Source organism: Rhinopithecus bieti, unplaced genomic scaffold (assembly GCF_001698545.2).
Source record: "Rhinopithecus bieti isolate Rb0 unplaced genomic scaffold, ASM169854v2 scaffold_1348, whole genome shotgun sequence".
NCBI lineage: Eukaryota > Metazoa > Chordata > Mammalia > Primates > Cercopithecidae > Rhinopithecus > Rhinopithecus bieti.
In genome coordinates, this window is record NW_016803373.1 from 295,669 (window position 1) to 319,568 (window position 23,900).

Genomic DNA, 23,900 nt, shown 5'->3' on the forward strand with positions numbered 1-23,900 from the left:
GCCACCATACCTGGCCATGTAACTCATTTTGAAATGGTAGGTTATAAAGGCCAGGCGTGGCCATTTAGTTCATTTTGAAATGGTAGGCTCATGCCCATAATCCCAGCACTTTGGGAGGTTGAGGTGAGCAGACCGCCTGAGATCAGGAGTTCCAGACTAGCGTGGCCAACATGGTGAAACCCCGTCTCTACTAAAAACACAAAATTTAGCTGGGCGTAGCAGCATCTGCCTGTAATCCCAGCTACTCTGGAGGCTGAGGCAGGAGGAGGATTGCTTGAACCCCCCAGGTGGAGGTTGCAGTGAGCCAAGATTGCACCACTGCACTTCAGCCTGGGTGACAGAGCAAGACTCTGCCTCAGGAAAAAAAAAAAGGTAGATTTTAATGTTCATCTGTGTTATGGTCATGTCTTTCTGGCATATATTATCTGAGATTTATCATTTTGCAGGGTTTTTTTTTGTACAATAGATACTTTTCTTTCTTTCTTCCTTTTTTTTTGTTTTTTTTTTTGAAGCAGGGTCTCGCTCTGTCACCCAGGCTAGAGTGCCATGGTGTGATGACAGCTCACTGCATCTTTAAGCAGTCCTCCCACCTTAGCCTCCCAAGTAGCTGGCACCACAGGCATGCACCATCATGCCTGGTTTATTTTTTTGTAGACAAAGTCGTACTATGATGCCCAGGCTGGTTTCAAACTCCTGGGCTCAAGTAATCCTCCTGCCTTTGCCTTCCAAAGTACTGGGATTACAAGCATGAGCCACCATGCGTAGTCATATAATCCTTTTTATGTTGCTCATTTTTATGTGAAAATTATTTTCCTAAACTTATATAAGAAAATATACTTGGGATAACTTTTCTTATTATACAGGGCTCCGTCTTCTGTTGTTTTGTGTAATACTCCCAAAAAGTGGCTTTTTTCAGAGATCTCCTGGCTCTTCTCTTCTGCTTTTTTCTGGTGCCTCTCTCTCTCCCCCTCATCCTGCTCAGTTTGGATTCTGTTCCCAATATTTCTTCTCACTGTGGGACTTTGCACTGAAAAAAAGCTTTGGCTGGTTAGTTTTAAGAGGTCTTAGTGTCTAGATTACTCTAACCTCATGATTTTACAAAGAATTCCTTGTATTCACTTAGTATTAGAATGTATAACCCCTTATAGTTTCAGCTGCTTTTCTCCAGCATCTTGCTATGCAGTCCAGTGAGTACCTTTTGGCTGTTCGGGGGGATTTTTTTCTCTGGTTCATCAGATCAATTGTAGCTTTCCTCTGCCTTCTTACACATAGATGCCAATATAGTGCAAATCTTACTGCTATTGATAGTTTGGCACTATAGGGTTTTTGTTTGTTTGTTTGTTTGTTTTTTTGTGATGGAGTCACACTCTGTTGCCCAGGCTGGAGTGCAGTGGCACGATCTTGGCTTTCTGCAACCTCTACCTCCCAGGTTCAAGTGATTCTCCTGCCTCAGCCTCCCAAATAGCTGGGACTACAGATGCATGGCACCACGCCTGGCTAATTTTTTGTATTTTTTAATAGAGACGGGGTTTCACCATGTTGGCCAGGCTGTTCTCAAACTCCTGACCTGAAGTGATCCACCCACCTCTGCCTCCCAAATTGCTGGGATCACAGGCGTGAGCCACCACTCCCGGCCTAGTTTTTGTTTTTTAAGTGGCTTATTTTTACTTTACAAATGCTTACTTACAATAAGGAAATAACGGTCTTTTTATGCCACAAACACTTCAATAGCTATATAGAGATACATTAATTTTATTAGACTATAACAGCATCTCAGTCTTTTTTGTTTTTAATGACCTAAAATTTTATGTATTTATCATGTACAACGCGTTTTGAAATATATATACATTATGGAATTATTAAATCTAGTTAATGAAAAAATGCATTACTTTACATAGTTATCATTTTTTGTGATGAGAGTGCTTAACATTCACTCCCTGTGTTTTTCAAGAATCCAATATGTCATCATTAACTAGAATCACCATATTGTGCAGTAGATCTCTTGAACTTATTCTTTCTATCTAACTGTAATTAGGCATCTTTTGGCTTTGGCCAATGTCTCCCCAAACTCTTCTGTCTTCTAACTCCCCCACCCAGCCTCTGGTAACCACCGTTCTTCTCTCTACTTCTGCGACATCAACACTTTTTAGAATTCACATATGAGTGAGATCATGCTGTATTTGTCTTTCTGGACCTGTCTTATTTCACCTAACATGATGCCCTACAGGTTCATCTGTGTTGAAAATGACAGGATTTGCTCCTTTTCAATGGCTGAATAGTATTCCATTGTGTATATATATCATATTTTCTTTTTTTACTCATCTGTGTTTTTCTTGTCTTTTTTTTTTTTTACGTTTTACACATCTTTTTTTTATTTTTATTTTTTTTAAGCTAACATACAAGAAATGAACACTTATCTGTTAATAGATACTTAGGTTGATTCCATATCTTGTCTATTGTGAATAGTGCTGCAACAAACATGGGCATACAGGTATCTCTTAATCACACTGATTTCATTTCCTTTGGATATAAACCCAGTAGTGGGACTGCTGGTAGTTCTTTTTTTAAAAAATTTTTAGGGGCCTCCATAGTGCTTTCTGTGATGGCTTTACTAATTTATATTCCCACCAACAATGTGTGTGGATTCCCTTTTCTTTATGTCTTTTGTCTGTTTGATAATAGCTATTGTAGCAGATATGAGGTGATACCTCATTGTGGTTTTGTTTTTTCATTTTCCTAATGATTAGTGATACTGAGCATTTCTCATATACTGTTGGTCGTTTGTATGTGTTCTTTTGAGAAATGTTTGTTCAGGACTTTTCCCCATTTTTTAATTGGGCTATTTGTTTCCTTGCTGTTAAGTTGTTTGAGCTCTGCTTTTTTCTTTTTTCTTTTGTTTGTTTGTTTTTTTTTGAGACAGGGTCTCATTCTGTTGCCCAGGCTGTAGTGCAGTGGTATAAACATGGCTCACTGCAGCCTTGAATTCATAGGCTCAAGTGATCCTGGAGCTACAGGTGCATGCCACCATACCAGCTAATTTTTAAAATTTTTTGTAGGGAGATGATCTTGCCATGTTGCCCAGGCTGGTCTTGGACTCCTGGGCTCATGTGGTCCTCCCACCTCTGCCTCCCAAAGTTCTGGGACTACAGATGTGAGCTACCACACCCAGCCAAATTGAGTTCTTTATATATTTTGTATATTACTCCCCTAGCAGCTGTATAGTTTGTAAATATTTTCTCCTATTCTGTAAGTTGTCTCTTCACCCTGTTCATTGTTTCCTTGGCTGTGCAGAAGGTTTTTAGTTTGATGTAATCCCATTTGTCTGTTTTTGCTTTTGTTGCTTGTGCTGTTGAAGTTATATTCAAAAATTCAATGCCCAGAACAATGTTGTGCAGCTTTTCTCCTGTTTTCTTCTAGTAGTTTTGGGTCTTACATGTAAATTGTTAATCTATTTTGAGTTGATTTTTGTGTAGTTGAGAGATAAGGGTTTAATTTTATTCTTTGGTGTGTTAATATCCAGTTTTTCCCAGCACCGTTTATTGAAAATACTGTCCTTTCCCCATTGTGTATTCTTGGCACCTTTGTTGAAAATCGGTTGGTTGTAAATATTTTTTTCCCTGGGCTCTCTGTTCTGTTTCATCAGTCTGTGTGTCTGTTTTCATATCAATACCATGCTGTTTTGGTTACTGTAGCTTTGTAGTATTTTTTTGAAATCAGGTAGTATAATGCTTCCAGCTTTGTTCTTTTTTCTCAAGATTGCTTTGGCTATTTAGGGTGTCCCTATGGTTTTTGTTATAGATATTGTCCATGGGTTTTTGATTTTGCTATCTAGTTGCTTTATTATTAGAGAAATTTGATGAAATTCAACAATCATCCCACCACTATCTTTTCTTTTAAATTGTGTTACCCTAAATCTGTGTTTTTTTTCCACTCACTGTTATAGAGTATGAATCACTTTGCAGTATTTCATTTATTAATCAAAAGTGTTATTTTAAATCACAGTATAATATCATAGGTATGTATCATGAATTGCTACTAATAGCATTTGTATTCTTTATAGGTGAATGATTCAATAAATCATGCTACTATAATTAATGCTGTCATGAACATTTAGACATTCTTACTTTCTTTAATGGTTGTATTTTCAAAAGATTCAGTAGAAATGATAAGGCACCTATTTTTTGTGTTTTAGCATGCTTCATGATGATCCAAGCAGAAGAATTCCTGCTGAAATGGCATTGTGCAGCCCATTCTTTAGCATTCCTTTTGGTAAGTTGTATATTATTTTATTTTTTTCTTGGTCATTTGACAGTCATACAAGACATCTGCACTAATTTATATTCCCAAGTTCCTTTATCTGGTGTTCAACTTATTTGGGGGGATTTACATTTAACGATATTATGATGAATTTTAACAGCCCCTCATATTGAAGATCTGGTCATGCTTCCCACTCCAGTGCTAAGACTGCTGAATGTGCTGGATGATGATTATCTTGAGAATGAAGAGGAATATGAAGGTTAGTGTTTTCTAAATTATAATGTGTCTTTCTTAAGTAAGTCTGGAATAAACATATCTATAACATTTTCATATTTTCCAGTTTATCTAATGAGAATATTGAACAATATGATCTCTAATATACTCTCACTTTTTTTTTTTTTTTGAGGCAGAGTTTCACTCGTTGCTCAGGCTGGAGCGCAGTGGCACGATCTCAGCTCACTGCAACCTCTGCCTCCTGGGTTTAAGCCTCAGCCCCCCAAGTAGCTGAGATTACAAGCATGTGCCACCAGGCCTGGCTAATTTTGTATTTTTGGTAGGGACGGGGTTTCACCATGTTGGTCAGCTGGTCTCGAACTCGTGGCCTCAGGTGATCCACCAGCCTCGGCCTCTCAAAGTGCTGGGATTACAGGTGTGAGCCACTGCGCCCAGCCCTCTCACTTTTATATTCATAATGTCCTTTTGACTCTTTCACATTTCATCTTTACCCAGTTAATGAAGATTAATTTTCCCAACAACTTCTATCTGTCTGGTCTGTCTCTTCTAGCCTTTCCCTATGCTTGTGTTTCTCCATTTTAGTTCTCTTTTTTGCTTTTAGCATTTATTCATTTAAGACATATTAACTGAATATTTACTATGGGATTACTTCCCATTTTTTGTATAGTAGGGGAGACAGCTACATAAATAATTATAGTTGTGATAATCTGAAGATAGGGTACTACACAATGGCAGAAAGGACAAATACTTAACCCAGTCTTAGTAACTCGTGAATGCTTCTCTACAGATGTTATAGCTGAGCTCAGTAATTTGGAGTTGCTTGGCTAAAAGTTGAGGGGTTAGGAAGTACGTAGCACAAACACAGAGATGAAAGTGTCAGAAAACAGCAGATTGGTATGACTGTATCTTAAGATATTTGTTTGGGAGCAATCAGTTAAAGCTAATGAGGTAGTCAGAGTACAGACTAGTTTGCTATGTTTAAGAATTTGGATTTTATCCCAGAGATGGTAATACCAAAATACAGATACTTGAAGAACTTTGCATCAGGTATAGAATAATATCTAGCTTATGGTAAGTATTCAATACCTATCTGTTCTTTGTTGAATGCAGTAAAGAGTTTATTAAATAATTTTAAATGGGAGAATGACATAGTCAAACTTGTATTTTAGTAGGGACATTTTGGAAACAGAGAGGGAGTAGGCTAAAGCAGAGCCAAACTTAGACCAAAGACAACAGCTATGAAGCATTTGCATCGACCTATTGTTACTACTACTAGAGAGACAATTTTATGTAGTGGTTAAGAGTGTAGACTTACAAAAATTAGCTCGGCGTGGCGGCACATGCCTGTAATCCCAGCTGCTTGGGAGGCTGAGGTGGGAGAATCGCTTGAACCCAGGAGGTGGAGGTTTCATGTCCCGACAGAGTAGTGAGAGAACTGTAATTTCTTTGAGTCTGTGACCATTTTAAGAGTCTTGAGTTTTCATGTTGTCTATCTGAAAGAAAGTCTTGCCCTCAGCATTGTTTCAGGTCACGAAGGTACAATGACTCTGAATTTCTTGGGATCAGTTCAAAATACTACTTATGTCCTTTTCGTCTGCATCTTTGTGAAGACCTGCTGTCTTCATCACCTCATTCTGTCTACTCCAAATAATTTTGATTTCTTTAAAACTGAAGCTTGGCCTTTTTTTGAATAAACCTTTAGACTACCATATAACTCTTCTATCTTGCTGTGACTCTTTTTCTGCTTTTAAATACACTGAGTCTTTACATTTTGTTTAAATGTTGCTATTGAATCTTAGTGTTTAAGAATCTGAAGAGAACTAAAGTGCAGCAGACAATATATGGTACCATTAAATACCTTTGTTACTTTTGATGAACAGGGTCATCATGAAATAACAAGTTTCTTAGCTAGAAATTATGGTATGTATTGGAACAGCTGTCTTGTAATCTTGATAGAGGCAGGGAAGGAAGTTAAACCTTAGATTATAGACCAAATTAAATTTCAAATCAAGTAAAGATTAAAATACTAAAACAAGGGAATGAAATAGGGAAGGAGGGAAAAGAAAGGGATGAGGGAAGGAAGTAGGGCAGGTGGGAAGGAGATAATTTTTTAATATAAAAAGACTTTGTATAATTTTGTTTTTTAATATTCCTGAAGTTGGAAAGGCCTTTTTTGAATATGGCAAAAAACTCAGAACCAGTATAATAAGCATTGAACAAAATCAACCCTGACAAAAATCACTCTAAGAAAGATTAAAAGACAAAGGATACTTTAAAGAAAAAATATTTATAGCTCTTATTACAGTTTATGGAAAAGGAAGTAGACAAGTCTTTTACACATATGCTTTTATTCATTATTATTATGGAAATGCTAATTAAAGCCAAACTGCAATATCTTTGTTACCCATCAACCACATTGACAGTGATGAAACATTTGATTATCCTCTTGTGGGTAAGGGTATAAGGAAATAGACATTTTTGTACATTGTTAGAGAAAGTTTACATTGGTAAACTTTTATGGAAAGCAAATTGGAAAAATTACAAATTTATGTCAATTTTGACCCAGCATTTCTGTTTCTAGAGTGTCAACTTAGAAATACACAAGTGACACTGGGCACGGTGGCTCATACCTGTAATCCCAACACTTTGGGAGGCCAAGGCAGGTGGATCACCTGAGGTCAGGAGTTTGAGACCAGCCTGACCAACGTGGTGAAACCCTGTCTCTACTAAAAATGCAAAGATGAGCTGGGCATGGTGGCACACGTCTGTAATCCAAGCTACTTGAGAGTCTGAGGCAGGAGAATCGCTTGAACCCTGGAGGTGGAGGTTGCAGTGAGCCGACATTGTGCCACTACACTCCAGCCTGGGCAACAGAGCAAGACTCTGTTTCAAAAAACAGAAAGAAAGAAATACACAAATGAAATGAGATATGCCTGGGGGGGAGTTTAATGGTAAAAGTTTGGAAGTTGTCTAATCGGTACTGGACATATTAGATAATATATTGAACATTCATAGAATAAAATATTTTGTAACCATAAAAACAAATGAGAAAATTTTATGTGATAATTTTATCTTAAAGGACATATTTAATATAAAAAGCAAGGTATTTGCTTTTATAATTTCATATTTGCTTGTATATAAGTTTATAATAATTATGGCAGAATACAGAAGAAATTGGCGGGGCACGGTGGCCTCCCAGCACTTTGGGAGGCTGAGGTGGGCAGACCACGAGACCAGGAGTTCGAGAACAGCCTGGTCAATATGGTGAAACCCTGTCTCTACTAAAATTACAAAAATTAGCCTGGCGTGGTGGCACCCGCCTGTAGTCCCAGCTACTGGGGAGGCTGAGGCAGAAGAATCGCTTGAACCTGAGAGGCGGAGGTTGCAGTGAGCTGAGATCGCGCCACTGCACTCCAGCCTGGGCGACAGAGCGAGACTCTGTCTAAAAAAAAAAAAAGAAACTGATCATTGTGTGTTGCCTTCAGGGAGAGTAGAAGGTGGCAGACTGTTATTTAAAATTTTGAATCATTTGAATGTCAACTATTCAAGATATAAAATGACCTCATTACTAGTTATGTATTCCTGAATTCTTTGATGATTAAAAAATTTAAAATGTTGAATACTTGTTTATTATATCAAAGCAGTTACTGTTATGTGTTTTAATAATCAGATGTTGTAGAAGATGTAAAAGAGGAGTGTCAAAAATATGGTCCAGTGGTATCTCTACTTGTTCCAAAGGAAAATCCTGGCAGAGGACAAGTAAGTGAATATTTTCATAATTGCAGAATTACTCAGAGGTTATTAAAATTCTGTGTTAAATGTTTTAGTTCTGTAGGAAGATGTACAACAAAATTTTGCTAAGGATTATGAGTTTTGCATTTTAATGATTCGTATATTCTGACTTGTATTTTTTACTTCTTCTAAAAGTTCTATAATATGCTTGCATTTTTTTAGCACTTAAAATTTGTTTTTTCTTTTTAAATATTGGCCGGGTGTGGTGGCTCACACCTGTAATTCCAGCACTTTGGGAGGCTGAGGTGGGTGCATTACTTGAGGTCAGGAGTTCAGAGATGGTGAAGCCCTGTCTCTACTGAAACTACAAGTTAGCCAGGCGTGGTGGCACACACCTGTAATCCTAGCTACTTGGGAGGCTGAGGCAGGAGAATCACTTGAACCCAGGAGGCAGAGGTTGCAGTGAGCCGAGATCCTGCCACTGCACTCCAGCCTGGGCTGGGAGAAATGAGTGAGACTTCGCCTCAAAAAAAAACTACTTTTGGCCGGTGCGGTGGCTCACGCCTATAATCCCAGCACTTTGGGAGGCCGAGGCAGACGGATCACGAGATCAGGAGTTTGAGACCAGCGTGGCCAACATGGTGAAAGCCTGTCTCTACTAAAAATACAAAAAATTAGCCCGGCATGGTGGCGCATGCCTCTAATCCCAGCTACTCGGGAGGCTGAGGCGGAGAATTGCTTGAACCTGGGAGGCAGAGGTTGCAGTGAGCGGAGATCACACCACTGCACTTCAGCCTGGGCGACAGTGTGGGACTCTGTCTCAAAAAAAAAAAAAAAAAAACAAAAACTACTTTTGAGCCACTGTAAACAGTAACACCAGGCCAGGGGAGGTGGCTCATGCATGTAATCCTAGCACTTCGGGAGGCTGAGGTGGGTATATCACCTGAGGTCAGGAGTTTGAGACCACCCCGGCCAACATGGTGAAACCCCATCTTACATGGTGAAATCCTGTCTCTACTAAAAATACAAAAATTAGCCAGGTGTGGTGGTGGGCGCCTACAATCCCACCTCTTCGGGGGGCTGGGCAGGAGATTTGCTTGAACCTGGGAGGCCAAGCTGCAGCGAGCCGAGATTGCTTTATTGCACTCCAGCCTGGGTGACACAGCGAGACTCCATCTCAGAAAAAAAAAAGCAATAACACCAACTGCTAAATCATGCTTTATGTCAGGTTCAGCTAGAGAAATGTTTTAGTCTAATTTTGTTCTAATTAAGTAGAGTTAGAAAGCCAGTTAGCTTAAGTTCTAATTGTAATAGAAACTATCAGTGATAGTTTAAAGAAGGAAAGTGTGCTGGACTGAGAATTCTTGAACCTGAGTTCTAGCCTCAGTATGATTAGCTTTGTGATGATCCCCCGTTTCTTCATCTGTAAAATGTGTGGGCTAAAACTGTTATCACCACATTTTCTTTAGAAACTCTAATTCCAAATTAAATTATATGACAAAGAATATAAGAAAATATTTATTTGTAGTATTTTTATTTTTTGAGAGAATTTTAGTTTGCTCTATCTTCGAGTTTCTTGTTCTTGACACTATTGACATTGAGCCTGATAATTCTTTTGTTGGAGTAGCTGTCCTCTACATTATAGAACGTTTAACAGCATTCCTGATTTCTACCCACTTTGGACAACAAAAATGCCTAGACACTGCCAGATGTCTGTTGTCTAGGGGGTGCAGTCATCTCTGGTTGTGGATTATTTTATCTTTTTTTGTGTGTGTGTGAGACAGGGTCTCACTCTGTTTCCCAGGTTGGAGTGCAGTGGTGTGATCTCAGCTCTCTGGAAACTCTGCCTTCCAGGCTCAAGTGATCCTTCTTCCTCAGCCTCCTGAGTAGCTGGAACTACAGGCACATGCGCCACCACACCTGGCTAATTTTTTGTATTTTTAATAGAGACGAGGTTTTGCCATGTTGCCCAGAGTGGTCTTGAACACCTGAATTCAAGAGATCCACCCGATTCAGCCTCCTTAAGTGCTGGGACTAAAGGCATGAGCCAATGCGCCCAGCTATTATTTTATCTTAATAGCTTAGTATTATGAACATTCCTGACAACTGAAAAAATATGAAAACAAAAATATGAACACAATTTTATTCTAGTCCTAATGAAAAGTTATTGCCAAACTAGTGATAATAGTTTTACATTTAGTATCACATACTGAGTACTAATATGTATAATTCTGTCCTTGCTGTTTAGTCATTTAACTGATATTTATTGAGCATTTATTATGTTCTAGGTACCCATCATAAAAGTGGTCAAATCAGATTTTTTAAAAATGTGATGATAAGTGCTAGGGAGAAAAACAGATTAAGGAAGAACCTTAAGGAGTGCTAGGATAGGTAGGGTGGGTTGCACTTTTAAATGGGTTAGTAGGGAAGGACATACTGAGAAGGTTATATGAGACAAGATTTGAGGGAAGCGAGGAAGAGAATTTTAGGCAAAAGGAACAGCAAGATCCTGAGTATTCCTGGCAGATAGGAGGAGGCCAGTGTGGCTGTAGCAGAGTGAGAAAGAAGAATAGTAGGAGATTAGATCAGAGAGATTAGGGAGTTGTAGGGGGCATACTAAGTAGAGTGAGCTTGATAGAGTATTGAGATTATATTGGCTTTTACTCGCAACTAGGGCAAGGTATTGGAAGATTTGGAAAGAAGGGCTAACATGATCTGACTCAATATTAGCCCCAGTGGTCAAAACGAAGTGGAAGATACAGAATAGAGAGATAGGAGAAGTCTTTTCCAGAGAGAAGTATCCAGGTTTAAGATGATATGAAAAAAGTATCAGTGAGAGGAAAGTTGTTGTTTTGAGAGGTTTTCACTGACATTTAAAGGAGAGTGAAAGCTGCTTTTGATAAACTCTTGGAATCACAGATTTAATCTATTCAGACTTTTGAAAATGTTCATTACCTAGTTGTCAAAGCCATTCTTCATTTGAATTTTCTTTCTTTTATTTGAATTTTCAATTCAAGTAAACATGATTTTATAAGGAGTGTTACAAAATCACTGAAAATAATGCATCTGATAATGCAATTATAAAATCAGAATTAAAATGATATAGCCCTATTAATTTCATAATGAATTATAAAAATAAGATGCTTTTCTTAGTGTTGGATGGTGTAGTATAGAAAAGTATAGCCTATCTGAAGCAAGGAGTATTACAGAAAACATGATATTCCTTCTGTAAATGCATGTCTACTCATTTATTGAACTTTGGTCTATAGGTTTGGGAATAATTAAGAATCGGGTAAAAAAAAATCAGGAATAGATTCATTATTCCTTTTTAGGGTGGGGTGGAGTGGGGGACAGGGTCTTGCTCTGTAACCCAGGCTGGAGTACATACAGTGGTGCGATCTTGACTTTTTGCAGCCTCGACTTCCTGGGCTCAAGTGATCCTCCCAACTCTGCCTCCCAAGTAGCTGGGATTACAGGCACGTGCTACCACGCCCGGTTAGATTTTGTTTGTTTATTTTTGAGATGGAGTCTTGCTCTGTTGTTGCCCAGCTGGAGTGCAGTGGTGTAATCTCGGCTCTCTGCAACCTCCGCCTCCCAGGTTCAAGTGATTCTCCTGCCTCAGCCCCCTGAGTAGCTGGGATTACAGGCACGTGCCACCTTGCCCAGCTAATTTTTGTATTTTTAGTAGAGACAGAGTTTCACCATGTTGGCCAGGCTAATCTCGAATTCCTGACCTTGTGATCCACCTGCTTCAGCCTCCCAAAGTGCGGGGATTACAGGCGTGAGCCCCTGCACCTGGCCAAATTGTACCTCCTAATAGGTGCAATTTCCAGCAGCTTTTGACCAATATTTTTTCCTTTTTCATTTCTAAAAGTACAGAATATCATCCAGATACCATTGAAATGCAGTTGCTGTCTGGGCTATTCAACCCTATCTTTGGCAGATGTCTAGTGTTATTCATCACTCCTGTAATGACCTTGGCAAAAGATTGTACATGATTCTCACAACTTGTCTTTGAGAGATTTTTCAGAGTTAAGCTGAGTTGTGAGGAAGTATTCTAAACCTTGCTGCCCTGAAGTATAGTTCATGGACCAGCAGTATCGGCATCACCTGAAAGTTTGTTTAGAACAGAAACTCAGACAACATCTTAGACATAAGGAAGCAAAATCTGCATTTTAATAAGATCTCCAGTTGATATATGTCCATGAAAGGTGGTAAAGCACTGGTCTAAAACAATCTTGGTGGAAATGAAATGACGTTTTTTTCTCTGTCTTCTTTCAGGTCTTTGTCGAGTATGCAAATGCTGGTGATTCCAAAGCTGCGCAGAAATTACTGACTGGAAGGATGTTTGATGGAAAGTTTGTTGTGGCTACATTCTACCCGCTGAGTGCCTACAAGAGGGGATATCTGTATCAAACCTTGCTTTAATCAGTAACCTAAGGACTGTTTCCTTTTTTTCCTCTTCCATTTCTTGGGTTATTGTATTCCACATCTGAATGCAGGAGTACCCCCTTACCATTTTAAGAAGGTACTTTGTACATTTATTTAATCCTACTAATGTGCAGCCATTGCCCAAGCAGTGACCGCATTGCATACATTTGGCACTGAGTAGGACAAGACCTCTCAGCTATACATTGAGGGGTTTTAGAGCATCCATGTGGGCAACCCTTTTTTGTGCAGGAGAGCAGGTGTTGCTCTTCAGTATGTAACCTAAAAAAATCTTAATTATTTCATGGGTCATGAAGCAAGGATGAATAATATCATGTCTTGGTAAATACTAACAAATTTGTTAGGTTTGGTGACATCATTTACAGATTATTTCTTTATGTTGTCCAGTGGTTCTTCCTTATTGTTGATATCCATAAGCTGGCACTGGATGCTCTCAGTAATGTTAAGTAATTGTCAAGCAGCAGTTACCTACTGTGTTCTTAACACTGAGTTGTGAATTTTTTCTTAAAGGAGTACTGTAGTACTGAATATTCCTTTAAAGGAACTGCAGTGAGCCTATCTAAGTTTTTTTAAATTAAGGCTTTTAAAATAGAAAGCTGATGCTTGATCTTGCACAATTTTTATGTCTAGTACGTATGCTTGAGTGTGCGGGTATGAATGATTAGAGAAAATTTGAGTCAGTGTACTTTATAGTGTGAATCCTGTGAGCTAATACAGTCTATACTCATTTCTTCCCTACCTGTTTCACATCCGTAAGATTTAGGATATACATTTTTTGAGAGGTAGTCTGTCTGATACAGTGTAAATGACAAAACAGATAATTCCTGAGAGGCTTAGAACAAACGAGTCTAGCCTGGAGTTAAATTGAGACTTCTAAAATGATTGGAACAAAGACTAAGTTTTGCCAGATGTAAATCAACCCCTCTTTTAGTCTAAAGTACTTTAGACTTGGTATTAGCTCATCTTTTTTGTAGTAAATCTATAGTTTTAAGGTTTCTCAAGATGTGGCTCTATCTACTATCATGGAAAATTGAAGTGGGTCAAAAGAATTAGATATATAGTGAAGGGAAAAGAAAAAAATGGGTGAAGAGAGGATGGAAAATAAAGGATTATTTTTTCCTCCTTTCTGTTTCTCATATCCCTGCTCCCTTTTTCCTCCACTTCCCTCATTCTCTGCCTCTATCCTTAGCTGAAGACAGACTAGAGGAACAGCATCCCAGGTAGTTTGGCTTTTGACTGCAAGTTTGTTAAGAAAGGTGTAGATATAATGAAGTAGAAGTAGAAAGGAAGAAAAACCTCAAAGAATTCTTAAAAGGATTCATAGCAACGTAATGTGTCCCTGAGTAGAGGATGCTGCTATGTGTGTGTTCATGGACACAAGTTGATTACATAGTTTTTAGAATTATAATTATGGATTCTTCTTATTTCATGATAGGTTGTCTTTAAAGATATAAAAGTTAGGATGCCTTTATGAAGCACTGATAATACCAAAAAAAAAAAAAAAGACAAGTTATATACAGGTTATTAATTTTTTTATTTATTTATTTTTTCCTAAGGAAAAAGTCTTCTATCTTTCCCTGCTGGAAGCCTCCTCATATTTCCTTATGTTTGCCATGCAGGTTGCTGAGAGTTCAATTAGAATTTGCATTTTACAGAATGAAATATATTATTACCCTATTCAAACAATTACTGTTTGACATTGTAGTTATTTACAATTGTCAAATTCAGGACTGTCCTTTAATGTTTATTATGAAACCAAATTTGGCTTAAGGAGGCTGATTTATGAATTACCAAAGGGTCTTTTGGCATGTTCCCCAATACATGCCCTTAGAAGGAAGAACTATTTTTTTTTTATTTTGGCCCTTTCAGGGGTTGATTATAAATCGGTTTGTTTTCAAGTCAGAATTCAAATGGGCAGAACCTGTATTGTGAAGACCTAAACTTTCCTAAATGTTCATATGGGTAGCAGATTTTGTGGTGATTAGAAACATCACGTCCTTAAATACGATGAACATGGGATACAAAGGAATTCTTTATAAGGGCAAGTATCCTAAGTTAGCACATTTACTTTTCACTCCCCTCCTCCCCCAAAAGAAAAATCTTTACAAATAAACTGCAGGTAGTCTTCTGAGCCTAGTCCTGCAGTATGCTGCTAACATCTTGATGCCAGTCTTCACAGCATTCTCTGATTGTCATCTTATTGCTGATACATTCATACATATATTTAGTGCTTGACACTGTAGAATTTTGTTACAGAAGATGCTAACTAGATGTTAAGGGAGCTGAGGGAATAATTGATGAGCCTTGAATTAACCATGCATTTAATTAGATTTTTTTTTTTTTTTTTTTGAGACGGTGTCTTGCTGTGTTGCCCAGGCTGGAGTGCAGTGGCTCAATTTCAGCTCACTGCAACCTCTGCCTCCCAGGTTTGAGCGATTCTCCTGTCTCAGCCTCTCCAGTAGCTGGGATTACAGGCGCTTGCCACCATACCCGGCTACATGTTTTATATTAAAGCCAGAGAATTGAAAAAGAAATGCCTCCTATGATTTAAATTATTTTATAGCTTAGCCCATTCTACCAAAGATCACATTAGCAGATTATTCCTTCCACCTCTGATATTATCTTTCTTAAACCTGAACCAAATATTATCAAAAGATATAAGTTTCATGATTAGGATGAAATATATACATAGGGATTTTGATTTACTGAAGTTATTGAACCTAGAATTTTCTTTTGAGAGAAAGGGTAAAGAGGTGAGGGTTCATGTCACTTAACTCCTACCCTTTTGGGCAAATTCTGTCTCAGGTAGTTTTTCATTCCCTAAATTAATACCTGTGCTTCCATGCCTCTCACCTTCCCAGTTACATCGTTGGGATATTACTGTGGTACATTTTACACCCAGAAAAGGCACATACAGTGATTATTTTGTAGGAAATACTTGATTCTTTTGAAGCATATTTGGAGGGGGTAGCTAGCTAGCCACTATCAAAACTAATGCTGTATTTACAGGACAAAAACAAGTAGAGTTGGACACCTCAGTAAGAGACAGCATTAACTAAAAGTTCTGACTGCCTTTTAAAGGAATTTTTTAAAACTATCCTCTTGCAATAAGAGATCCGCATTTATTACCACTGGATGTCTTCCTTTTTTGTGGCCACCAATATAGCAGCTCTCTTTAGAGGGATTCCCTTTCTGCTATGCCTTGAGCCAAACTGGCTGCTTTTAGAACAAAAACCATTAAGTATGGTTTTACTCGAACTTCTCTTTGTTTATATTGAGAGAAATATTGCCTTCTTTTTGGTACTCCAGCTGCTTAAGAGTGCTGAGATATGTTAAATTATTCTTTAAAAGAAAATCTCTGAATGCTTATTTAACTTGTCTTCTAGATTCATGTTGCTTATATTTTAATTATTGAGCAAATGTATTATAAGGAATGCTGCCATGTAGAGAAAGCTGAAGAGAAACCATGGGCAGAGGCTTTTTTCTGTCTTATTACACTGGACCTTCACTCTGGTAAGGGCATCAGTTACTTTTCTGGAATAAAAGGCAGAGTTAGAGCACTTATCAGATGCTGTTTCATGGCTTGTTTTAGTTAATTCATCATGCAGATAACTAACATTTGGGTATCCTTTTGTTTTGGGTCTTATTTTCTGACTGTTAGACCTATCTTACATGTAATTTCTACTATCAGTATACTTGGCAGCATGACTTTTTTTTTTTTTGTACAATTAATTTAATGAAAATCAGCACCATTGTAAATGATAGTAATTGTAACAACATAGTTACTGGGTGAAGGAGTAGGGGAGACACTCAGTAACCATATATTTACCTAGACACTTATGCAAGGGTACATGCTAGGTGGCTTTATTCAGATTCGGGTACAGATGGAATCACATCATGACTTTGAGTCTGATGGATGTGTAGATAAAGATTTAAGCAAGTGCCTTGTGTTTCCTGGAAAATATTAAAACTCATTTGGGTGAAAGCTTCCCAGATGATAATAATTAATAGCACTTCTGCCTTTTTCCTGGAGTAACTTTTAGATTGAGTCACATATGATAGTATAAAAGTCCAAACTTTTCTTGGTTTACCTTTTGTTTTATTTTTCATATATATATTCACTATCTGCCTGGAAATAGCCTTGGTTTACCTTATTTTTTTGTATGTGTAAAACTATTCATGTTTGATTTTATTCCAATATTATGTATGATGGAAAAGCCAGAATTGTCTGGCAGAATTTAATTCTTCTTGGATCTCTAGTTCTGTTTTTAATATCAGGTTCCTTCGTCAAATTGTATTACTGTAGCTCTCTGATATAATTTTATTTCTTGTCAATTATGGTCACATATAGACAAGTACTTGGTCACAATTAGCTCAAAAGAATCCCCATTTCTTAAGGTGCTCAATCACCTTTATTTTGAGATGGTAGTGTTTCAAGTTAGTATTACTTATTAGCTTTCTTGATGAATATAAAAATGTTGTCTCCATACGGAGCTGAGCCTCTTGTGGTATATTAAGATAAGTCCCATTCTTAATCACAGAAGAACATGGATATTTTAGTTTTTGGAGTACCCAGAATTGTAAAATTTGGTTTCATTTGTTTTAGGATAGCTTCTCTGCCTGATACTGTAGGATATGTCATGTTTGTTATTGCAGTTGCCTCCCTCAGATGTTTTTCACTGTTTTTAAAACTATATAATGACCAGTAGATTCACAGTGACATGTACTTGACAAGTGCCGTGGATATTTAAGAAGAAGGTAAATAATTTTAATATTTTTGCTGTAATTTTATAGGAGCAGTGGACTGTAAGAGAAATAGCTATAAATCAGAGTATTGAGGAAACTTTATATTTTATAGGTGGTCATTAAAATGATCTTCAGGATATAAGATAGTTTACAAAAACTTTATTTTCCTGATAGGAAATTTTTATTCATTTTCCTACCAGTCAGCACTTTTGTTCTGCCTTGTACTGCTTATGAGGATTAATGTTTTAAATTTGCTTTATTTGTGCTTTTCAGAGAGTTGTCATAATTGTGGCAGTTGTGTTTGTGGCTCTGTAAATACTGGAATTCATGGGAAACTTCTCAAATGACTGCTTGAGTGTTATTTCCCGTTAAATTGGATAGCTGTCACAATAACCGGAAGAAAGCTGGTGGCTCTTTTGAAGAAAGCCATGTATGTTTTGTTACCTAGGTTCATAGTATTTTAATTTAAAGGCAAAGAGAAGCATTCTATCTTATTTGTCTTATAAACCATTAATCTTTTTTATGCAGAAGAGAACTTGTTTTGTTATACTGCTTTGTATAATGGAAATAAGTCACATTCTGGGGGAAAAAAACTGGAATTGTTCGTATTTTGTTTTTTTTGGAGGGGAGGAATCTTTATGTGAAAAATCAGAGCTACTTGTTACCATGAGCCATTATTATCAACAAGATAATTATTTGTAATCACTTTTTTATCCCAGGTTGGAATTGCTTTCCCCTTCTAAGTTATCTTCCCTTAATAATATTTATGATATCAGGACAGTGAGGGTATAAGAGCAAATGCAGTGAGGTATTCAAAAATCCTGCATATATGGACTCAAAAGTTCCTTAGTTATTTGAATTATATATAGCTATATTATTTTATTAGCATGCGTTGTCAGAAGACTGCCAATTTTAAGAGTAAAGAGGAGAGAGATAAGTAATAAAAAAATAGAGGAGAGCAAGAAAATGGCTCCCTTACTGGTCTTAGTAATCTTCTATATAGTTAATGAGCTAAACATGATACTTAAAGTTCCAGGTTTGGTACCGCTAGCATAGAAGCATTGCCTTTCCTACACATTCCTCATCATTGTTTCCTCAGAAAAGTATTTTAAGAGTTTGTGAAACCAGATTAAATATCTATATTCAGTTTGGCCTAATGTTTAAAAATAAATATTTGTACTCCAGCTTTTGTGTATTTGGTGTACATTGCCACTTACGCAAATAAAGGATCAGAAAACTGGAGGTTAGCCATCTCCATTATTTCCTTTTGCACATTAGGTACAGTGGGTGGCATTAGTATGCACTAGCTGCAAAGTTACAGCACCTTAAGGAAGTAAGTATATTTATTATAATTAAAAAAAAAGTTAAGCTGCCTCTCTGTAGATTATTAACTTTGCAGACTGTAAAGCTGTCATATCTTTTCCAGCAGAATTTACTCTTCCATTCTTAATTCTTTTTTGAAATCTTAAATAATTTAACATTCCTTTATAACCTCTTAACAGTGTCAAATCTGGGGTAGAAGGGATTTTATTTTTTCCCCAAAGGGCTCCATCTTTGCTATCTATTGAACATTCTTAGAAAATCTAATTAAGATCAATAAATTTTAACAGTTGATGGCATCCTGTGTCAGCTGGAGTAGTTGGTTGTGAATGTTAAAACCTAGTACTATTTTCCCTCAGTAACATGTAATTGCTACATTTTTTATAAGAAGGTATGGTTAGAAAAAAATGTGAAAGATCACTTAAACCAAAGCCAGTTACAAGGAGTAATCTCTCCTGTTGGTTTACCTTCACCTCAGAACTACAAGAATATTACAATACCTAGTGAATAGTTGTCTGTAACATTTCTACCAGTTGTATCAGTAGCATATTGGTCTTGGCATTTCTTGGCACTATGGTTCTGCTGTATTATTTGTGATGTCTCATTGTTTGTGAGGTTTTGTTTTTTTTTTTAAAGAAAAAACAAAAACAAAAGTTAAGTGGGACTATATATATGTAGATGTGTGTCAGTACCAAAAAGTTATTTTCTCAAATCCCTAAATTTCTGATTTCCATTCAAGTCTTTTAAACTCTTTCCTGCTGAATAGCAAAGAACTTTTATTTTCCACTTTCCTATATTCCTAAAAAGTATGAACAATGCGTTTCAGTTGACTGTATTGCGTACTTTTTTGCTGAAGACTTTTTCTGTAAACACAATTGCCTTGTTCAGTTTTGTTGTAAACTGACTTACCATAAGATGCACTGTTGATAATGCTTTCTGGTGTGTTTGATACGAGTGATAAAATAAAAGCTTAAAAATAAAGGAGTGTCTTTTTAATTTCAACTTTTCTATACTTAGTATAAATACTCAGATAACAGGTAAATATATTTATTTTATGATTTAATTTTAACGAAAACTGCCATTAAAATTTCCATATAGCTTTAACCACCCATTTCTAAAGAATATGATTTTCACTTTTGGAAATCTTGCATCATATTGACAATACTAATATGTAATTTTTTGTTTTGGAGAAGTGTTCTTGATATTGTAGAAACAGCCAGGTCTAATGAAAAGAACCAGAGTTCAGAGTCAGGAAATTTGTGTTCTAGTCTTGGCTGTTTTATCAACTTGGATATCCTTAATCCAGTGATTCTGCTTTGATAATAGCTGTATTTTTATGTTGTGAGGACCGAATGAAATAATAGGTGCAATAGTAATAAAACAGCCATAAATCATGATGCATCAACTAGGTGATGGATACCATTTTAGTTTATATCATGTTTAATGTTCCCTTTTTCCATGTGGGAACTGAGACCCAAATAACCTGAGACCCAATTAACTGAGACAACTGAGACCCAATTAACCCAAATAAAGAGACTTGCCCGACATTTCATAAAACTGAGAGGTGGTATTTATATACTGGTCTGTCTGGGAGTGGCATTGGCATGTTGTTTTAGGAAGTCAGTGACAGATCTGGAAGATAAATTCAACAGGAAAATATTGTTAGGAGGGACACCCTAAGAGACTGTTTTAATAACTTAGACTGGAGATAAGAATATTTAAACCAGTAATTTTCATCCCTCAGCATATAACAGAATCACCTGGGAGGGCCTCTTAGGCTACCTACTGCTGGGCCCCGCCCCTAGAGTTTCTGACTAGTTTTGTGGAATTCAAGAATTTGCATTTCTAACAAGTTCTCAGGTGGGGCTGTTGCTGCTGCTAGTGTGGAGACTGCACTTTGAGAACCACTCATCTAAACAAAGAGCATTGTTCACAATTGAAAAGCAGAAGCAGTCCTTTATTCAAGAGCTACTTAGGAGTAGCTCAATCTCTTCATCTCGCTGGTAGTAGAATAGTGACTAACTGAGTGTTATTTTGCGCCAAATGTTGTGCTAAATACTTTTTGTGCATTATCTTTCCCCCTACCTACCCCTAATCCTCCCAACAAGCCTATGAGGAAGACATTAATGTTCACTTCATTTTATGGTTAAAGAAATGGGTTGTTTAGCTTACTTCCTAGGGTTTACACAGTGGACAAATGAATATCTAACTCCAGAGTCACCACTGTGCTAGATTGCCTGCTAGTCAACCCAGTAATTCCTTCCAGATCCAGCTTCCCTTTTTCATTTCCTCAGATACTACTTGGTTTGGTCCTTGATCTTTTACTAGAGCTTCTTACAAGATCCCTGTCTCCTGCCCTCTTGTCTCTTAACATTGCTAACAGTTTTCATTTTTAAAAAGAAGCCTGATCATGCTACTTATGTTTAAAATTCTTCATTTTATTTCTTATTCTGCCCATTTGCCTTCAAAATAATATGTAATTCCCTTGAATTGGCATATAAGACTTTTTACAATCTGGCTCCACCTGTCAATCATGCCTCCTCTTTCTCTGTTTATATTTCATGCTGCAGCTACACTTACCTGTATTTCTGCAAAGTCCATACTTTTTCCTGTTTCTGATCCTCTTATTAAAATGCCATTCAGGCCAGGCACAGCGGCACACGCCTGTAATCCCAACATTTTGTGAGGCCGAGGTGGGTGGATCGCTTGAGCCAGGAGTTCGAGACCAACCTGGGAAACATGGCAAAACCCTGTCTATACAAAAAATAGAAAAATTAGCCTGCCATAGTGGCATACACCTGTAGTCCCAGCTACCTGGAAGGCTGAGGTAGGAGTATCACCTGCGCCTGGGAGGTCAAGGCTGCAGTGAGCTGTGATGAGACCAAGTGCACTCCAGCCCAGATCACAGAGTGAGACCATGTCTCAAAAATAGAACAGGAAGAAATTAGCCAGGCATGGTGGCATGCGCCTGTAATCCCAGCTACTCGGGAGGCAGAGGCATGAGAATCGCCTGAACCTAGGAGGCAGTGGTTGCAGTAAGCCAAGATTGCGCCACTGCACTCCAGCCTGGGCGACAGAGCCAGGCTCTGTCTAAAAAAAGAAAAACAATAAAATAAAACAAAGCGCCATTCAATTCCCTGCCTACCCATGCCCAGTTCATCTGTGTGATAAAATCATATTGATCTTAAAACAGCTCAGTCGTTACTTTCTCTAGTTATCTTCCCTGTACTCCTCCCTGTCAAATTGTTAGTACTTCTGTACCAAGTCTGTACTTTGTACGCATTTCCTATATGACTAGATTTACCATTTTGTTTTGCCCCAAGTGTACTCCATATCAGTAGTGGATCATCATATTCAGATCTGTATTCCTAGCACCTTGCCCCATGCCTGGGCTATATAGTAATTGCTCAATAAATGTTTGTGGCGTTGAAAATGAATTCATAGAATCTGGCATCCAGTTGGATGTGGATGACTCCAATATTTCAAATAATGGCAGTTTAGGGGTTTATTTATTTTTGAGACAGTTTTGCTCTTGTTGCCCAGGCTGGAGTACAATGGCACCATCTCGACTCACCGCAACCTCCGCCTCCCAGGTTCAAGCAATTCTCCTGCCTCAGCCTCCCTAGTAGCTGGGATTACAAGCATGCACCACCACACCTGGCTGATTCTGTATTCCTAGTAGAGACGGGGTTCCTCCATGTTGGTCAGGCTGGTCTTGAAGACCTGACCTCAGGTGATCCGCCCGCCTCTGCCACCCAAAGTGGTGGGATTACAGGTGTGAGCCACTGCACCCGGCCAGTAGTTTCTATTTTAATTATAGCAAAAGGAAATCATTATAAAGTATAATCTATTGATGTACAAATAACAAAATTGGCAATTAATCAAACAACTTAGAAATTTAGAAAGGTAGACTTTGGATTTTAAAAATATAGCAAATTATGCCCGGTCACAGTGGCTCATGCCTGTAATCCCAGCACTTTGGGAGGCCAAGGTGGGTGGATTGCTTGAGGTCAAGAGTTCAAGACCAGCCTGGCCAAGACAACAAAACCCCATCTCTACAAAAAAAAAATATATATATACAAAAATTAGCTGGGCGTCGTGGCACACACCTGTAATTCCAGCTACTTGGGAGGCTGATGCCTAAGAATCGCTTAAACCCGGGAGGCTCTCTCTCTCTATATATATATTATAGAGAGAGAGAGAGCAGATTATTTTTGAGGAACAGTTTGTAGTCCTAAATTTAAGGAATTCAGATTTTTCATTTCCTTCTGTTGCATAAAATTGTATATCTGAACAACCAAAATCCTTGAGTTCTTCTTTAGCATGAGTATATTGAACTCACTAAGCAAATTTCCACTTTAAAAACAGGAGGAATTTTATTGTGACTTGTAGTTCTCTCTAATATTCTGTAACTTTTAAGAATTCTTGACTTAATATGTTGGAACATGAACGAGTTGCTACACATAATTACTAAACCATTTCCAAAAGCCTATTTTTCATTAAGCATACAATGTCTTCTGCATATGTAATATTATATCGATGTCTATATGTATATTTCAATATCTTTATTTACATATGAAATAAAAATAATGCTCAAAGGAAAGTGGGTGACTGATGGCTGCATATTCAAATACCAGCTAAATGAAATGTCTTCCAGAGTTGTGCAGACCTGGCAAGAGGCTCTATGACAAGGACCATCAAACACCTGTTCAGTTGAGAATACTTTGTAAAGCAATAAGACATTATTGATGTTTCTGTTGGAAAAGATTTATTAGACTAACAAAAGATTATTGCTATAGGCCAGGCGGTGGCTCATGGCTGTAATCCCAGCACTTTGGGAGGCCAAGGAGGACAGGTCACTTGAGGTCAGCAATTCAAGACCAGCCTGGCCAACATAGTGAAATTCCATCTATACCAAACAATCCAAAATTAGCGGGGCATAGTGGTGCATGCCTGCGGTCCCAACTACTCAGAAGACTGAGGTGGGAGACTTGCTTGAACCCAGGAGGCAGAGGTTGCAGTGAGGCATTGTACTCTAGCCTGGGTGTCAGAGTGAGACCGTGTCTCAAAACAAAATAATAATAATAAAATAAAATAAATTACTGCTATATAATTAGAACATTTACTTTTTTTTTTTTTTTTTTTTTTTTTTTTTTTTTTTT

The 23,900-nt window shown here is 37.6% G+C and overlaps 1 protein-coding gene across 2 annotated transcripts in view; it reads left to right on the top strand.

The window, feature by feature from the left end:
- The window catches only part of UHMK1 (U2AF homology motif kinase 1), a 30,957-nt gene extending 11,238 nt beyond the window's left edge, over positions 1–19,719 (top strand). For both annotated transcript variants that reach the window (XM_017881637.1, XM_017881644.1), the window contains exons 5-8: positions 4,193–4,269; positions 4,418–4,516; positions 8,162–8,250; positions 12,505–19,719. In XM_017881637.1, the coding sequence (XP_017737126.1) occupies positions 4,193–4,269; positions 4,418–4,516; positions 8,162–8,250; positions 12,505–12,651 (412 nt within the window). In that variant the 3' untranslated portion in view covers positions 12,652–19,719. The remainder of the gene's footprint in view (positions 1–4,192; positions 4,270–4,417; positions 4,517–8,161; positions 8,251–12,504) is intronic.
- The last annotated feature ends 4,181 nt before the right edge of the window (positions 19,720–23,900 follow it).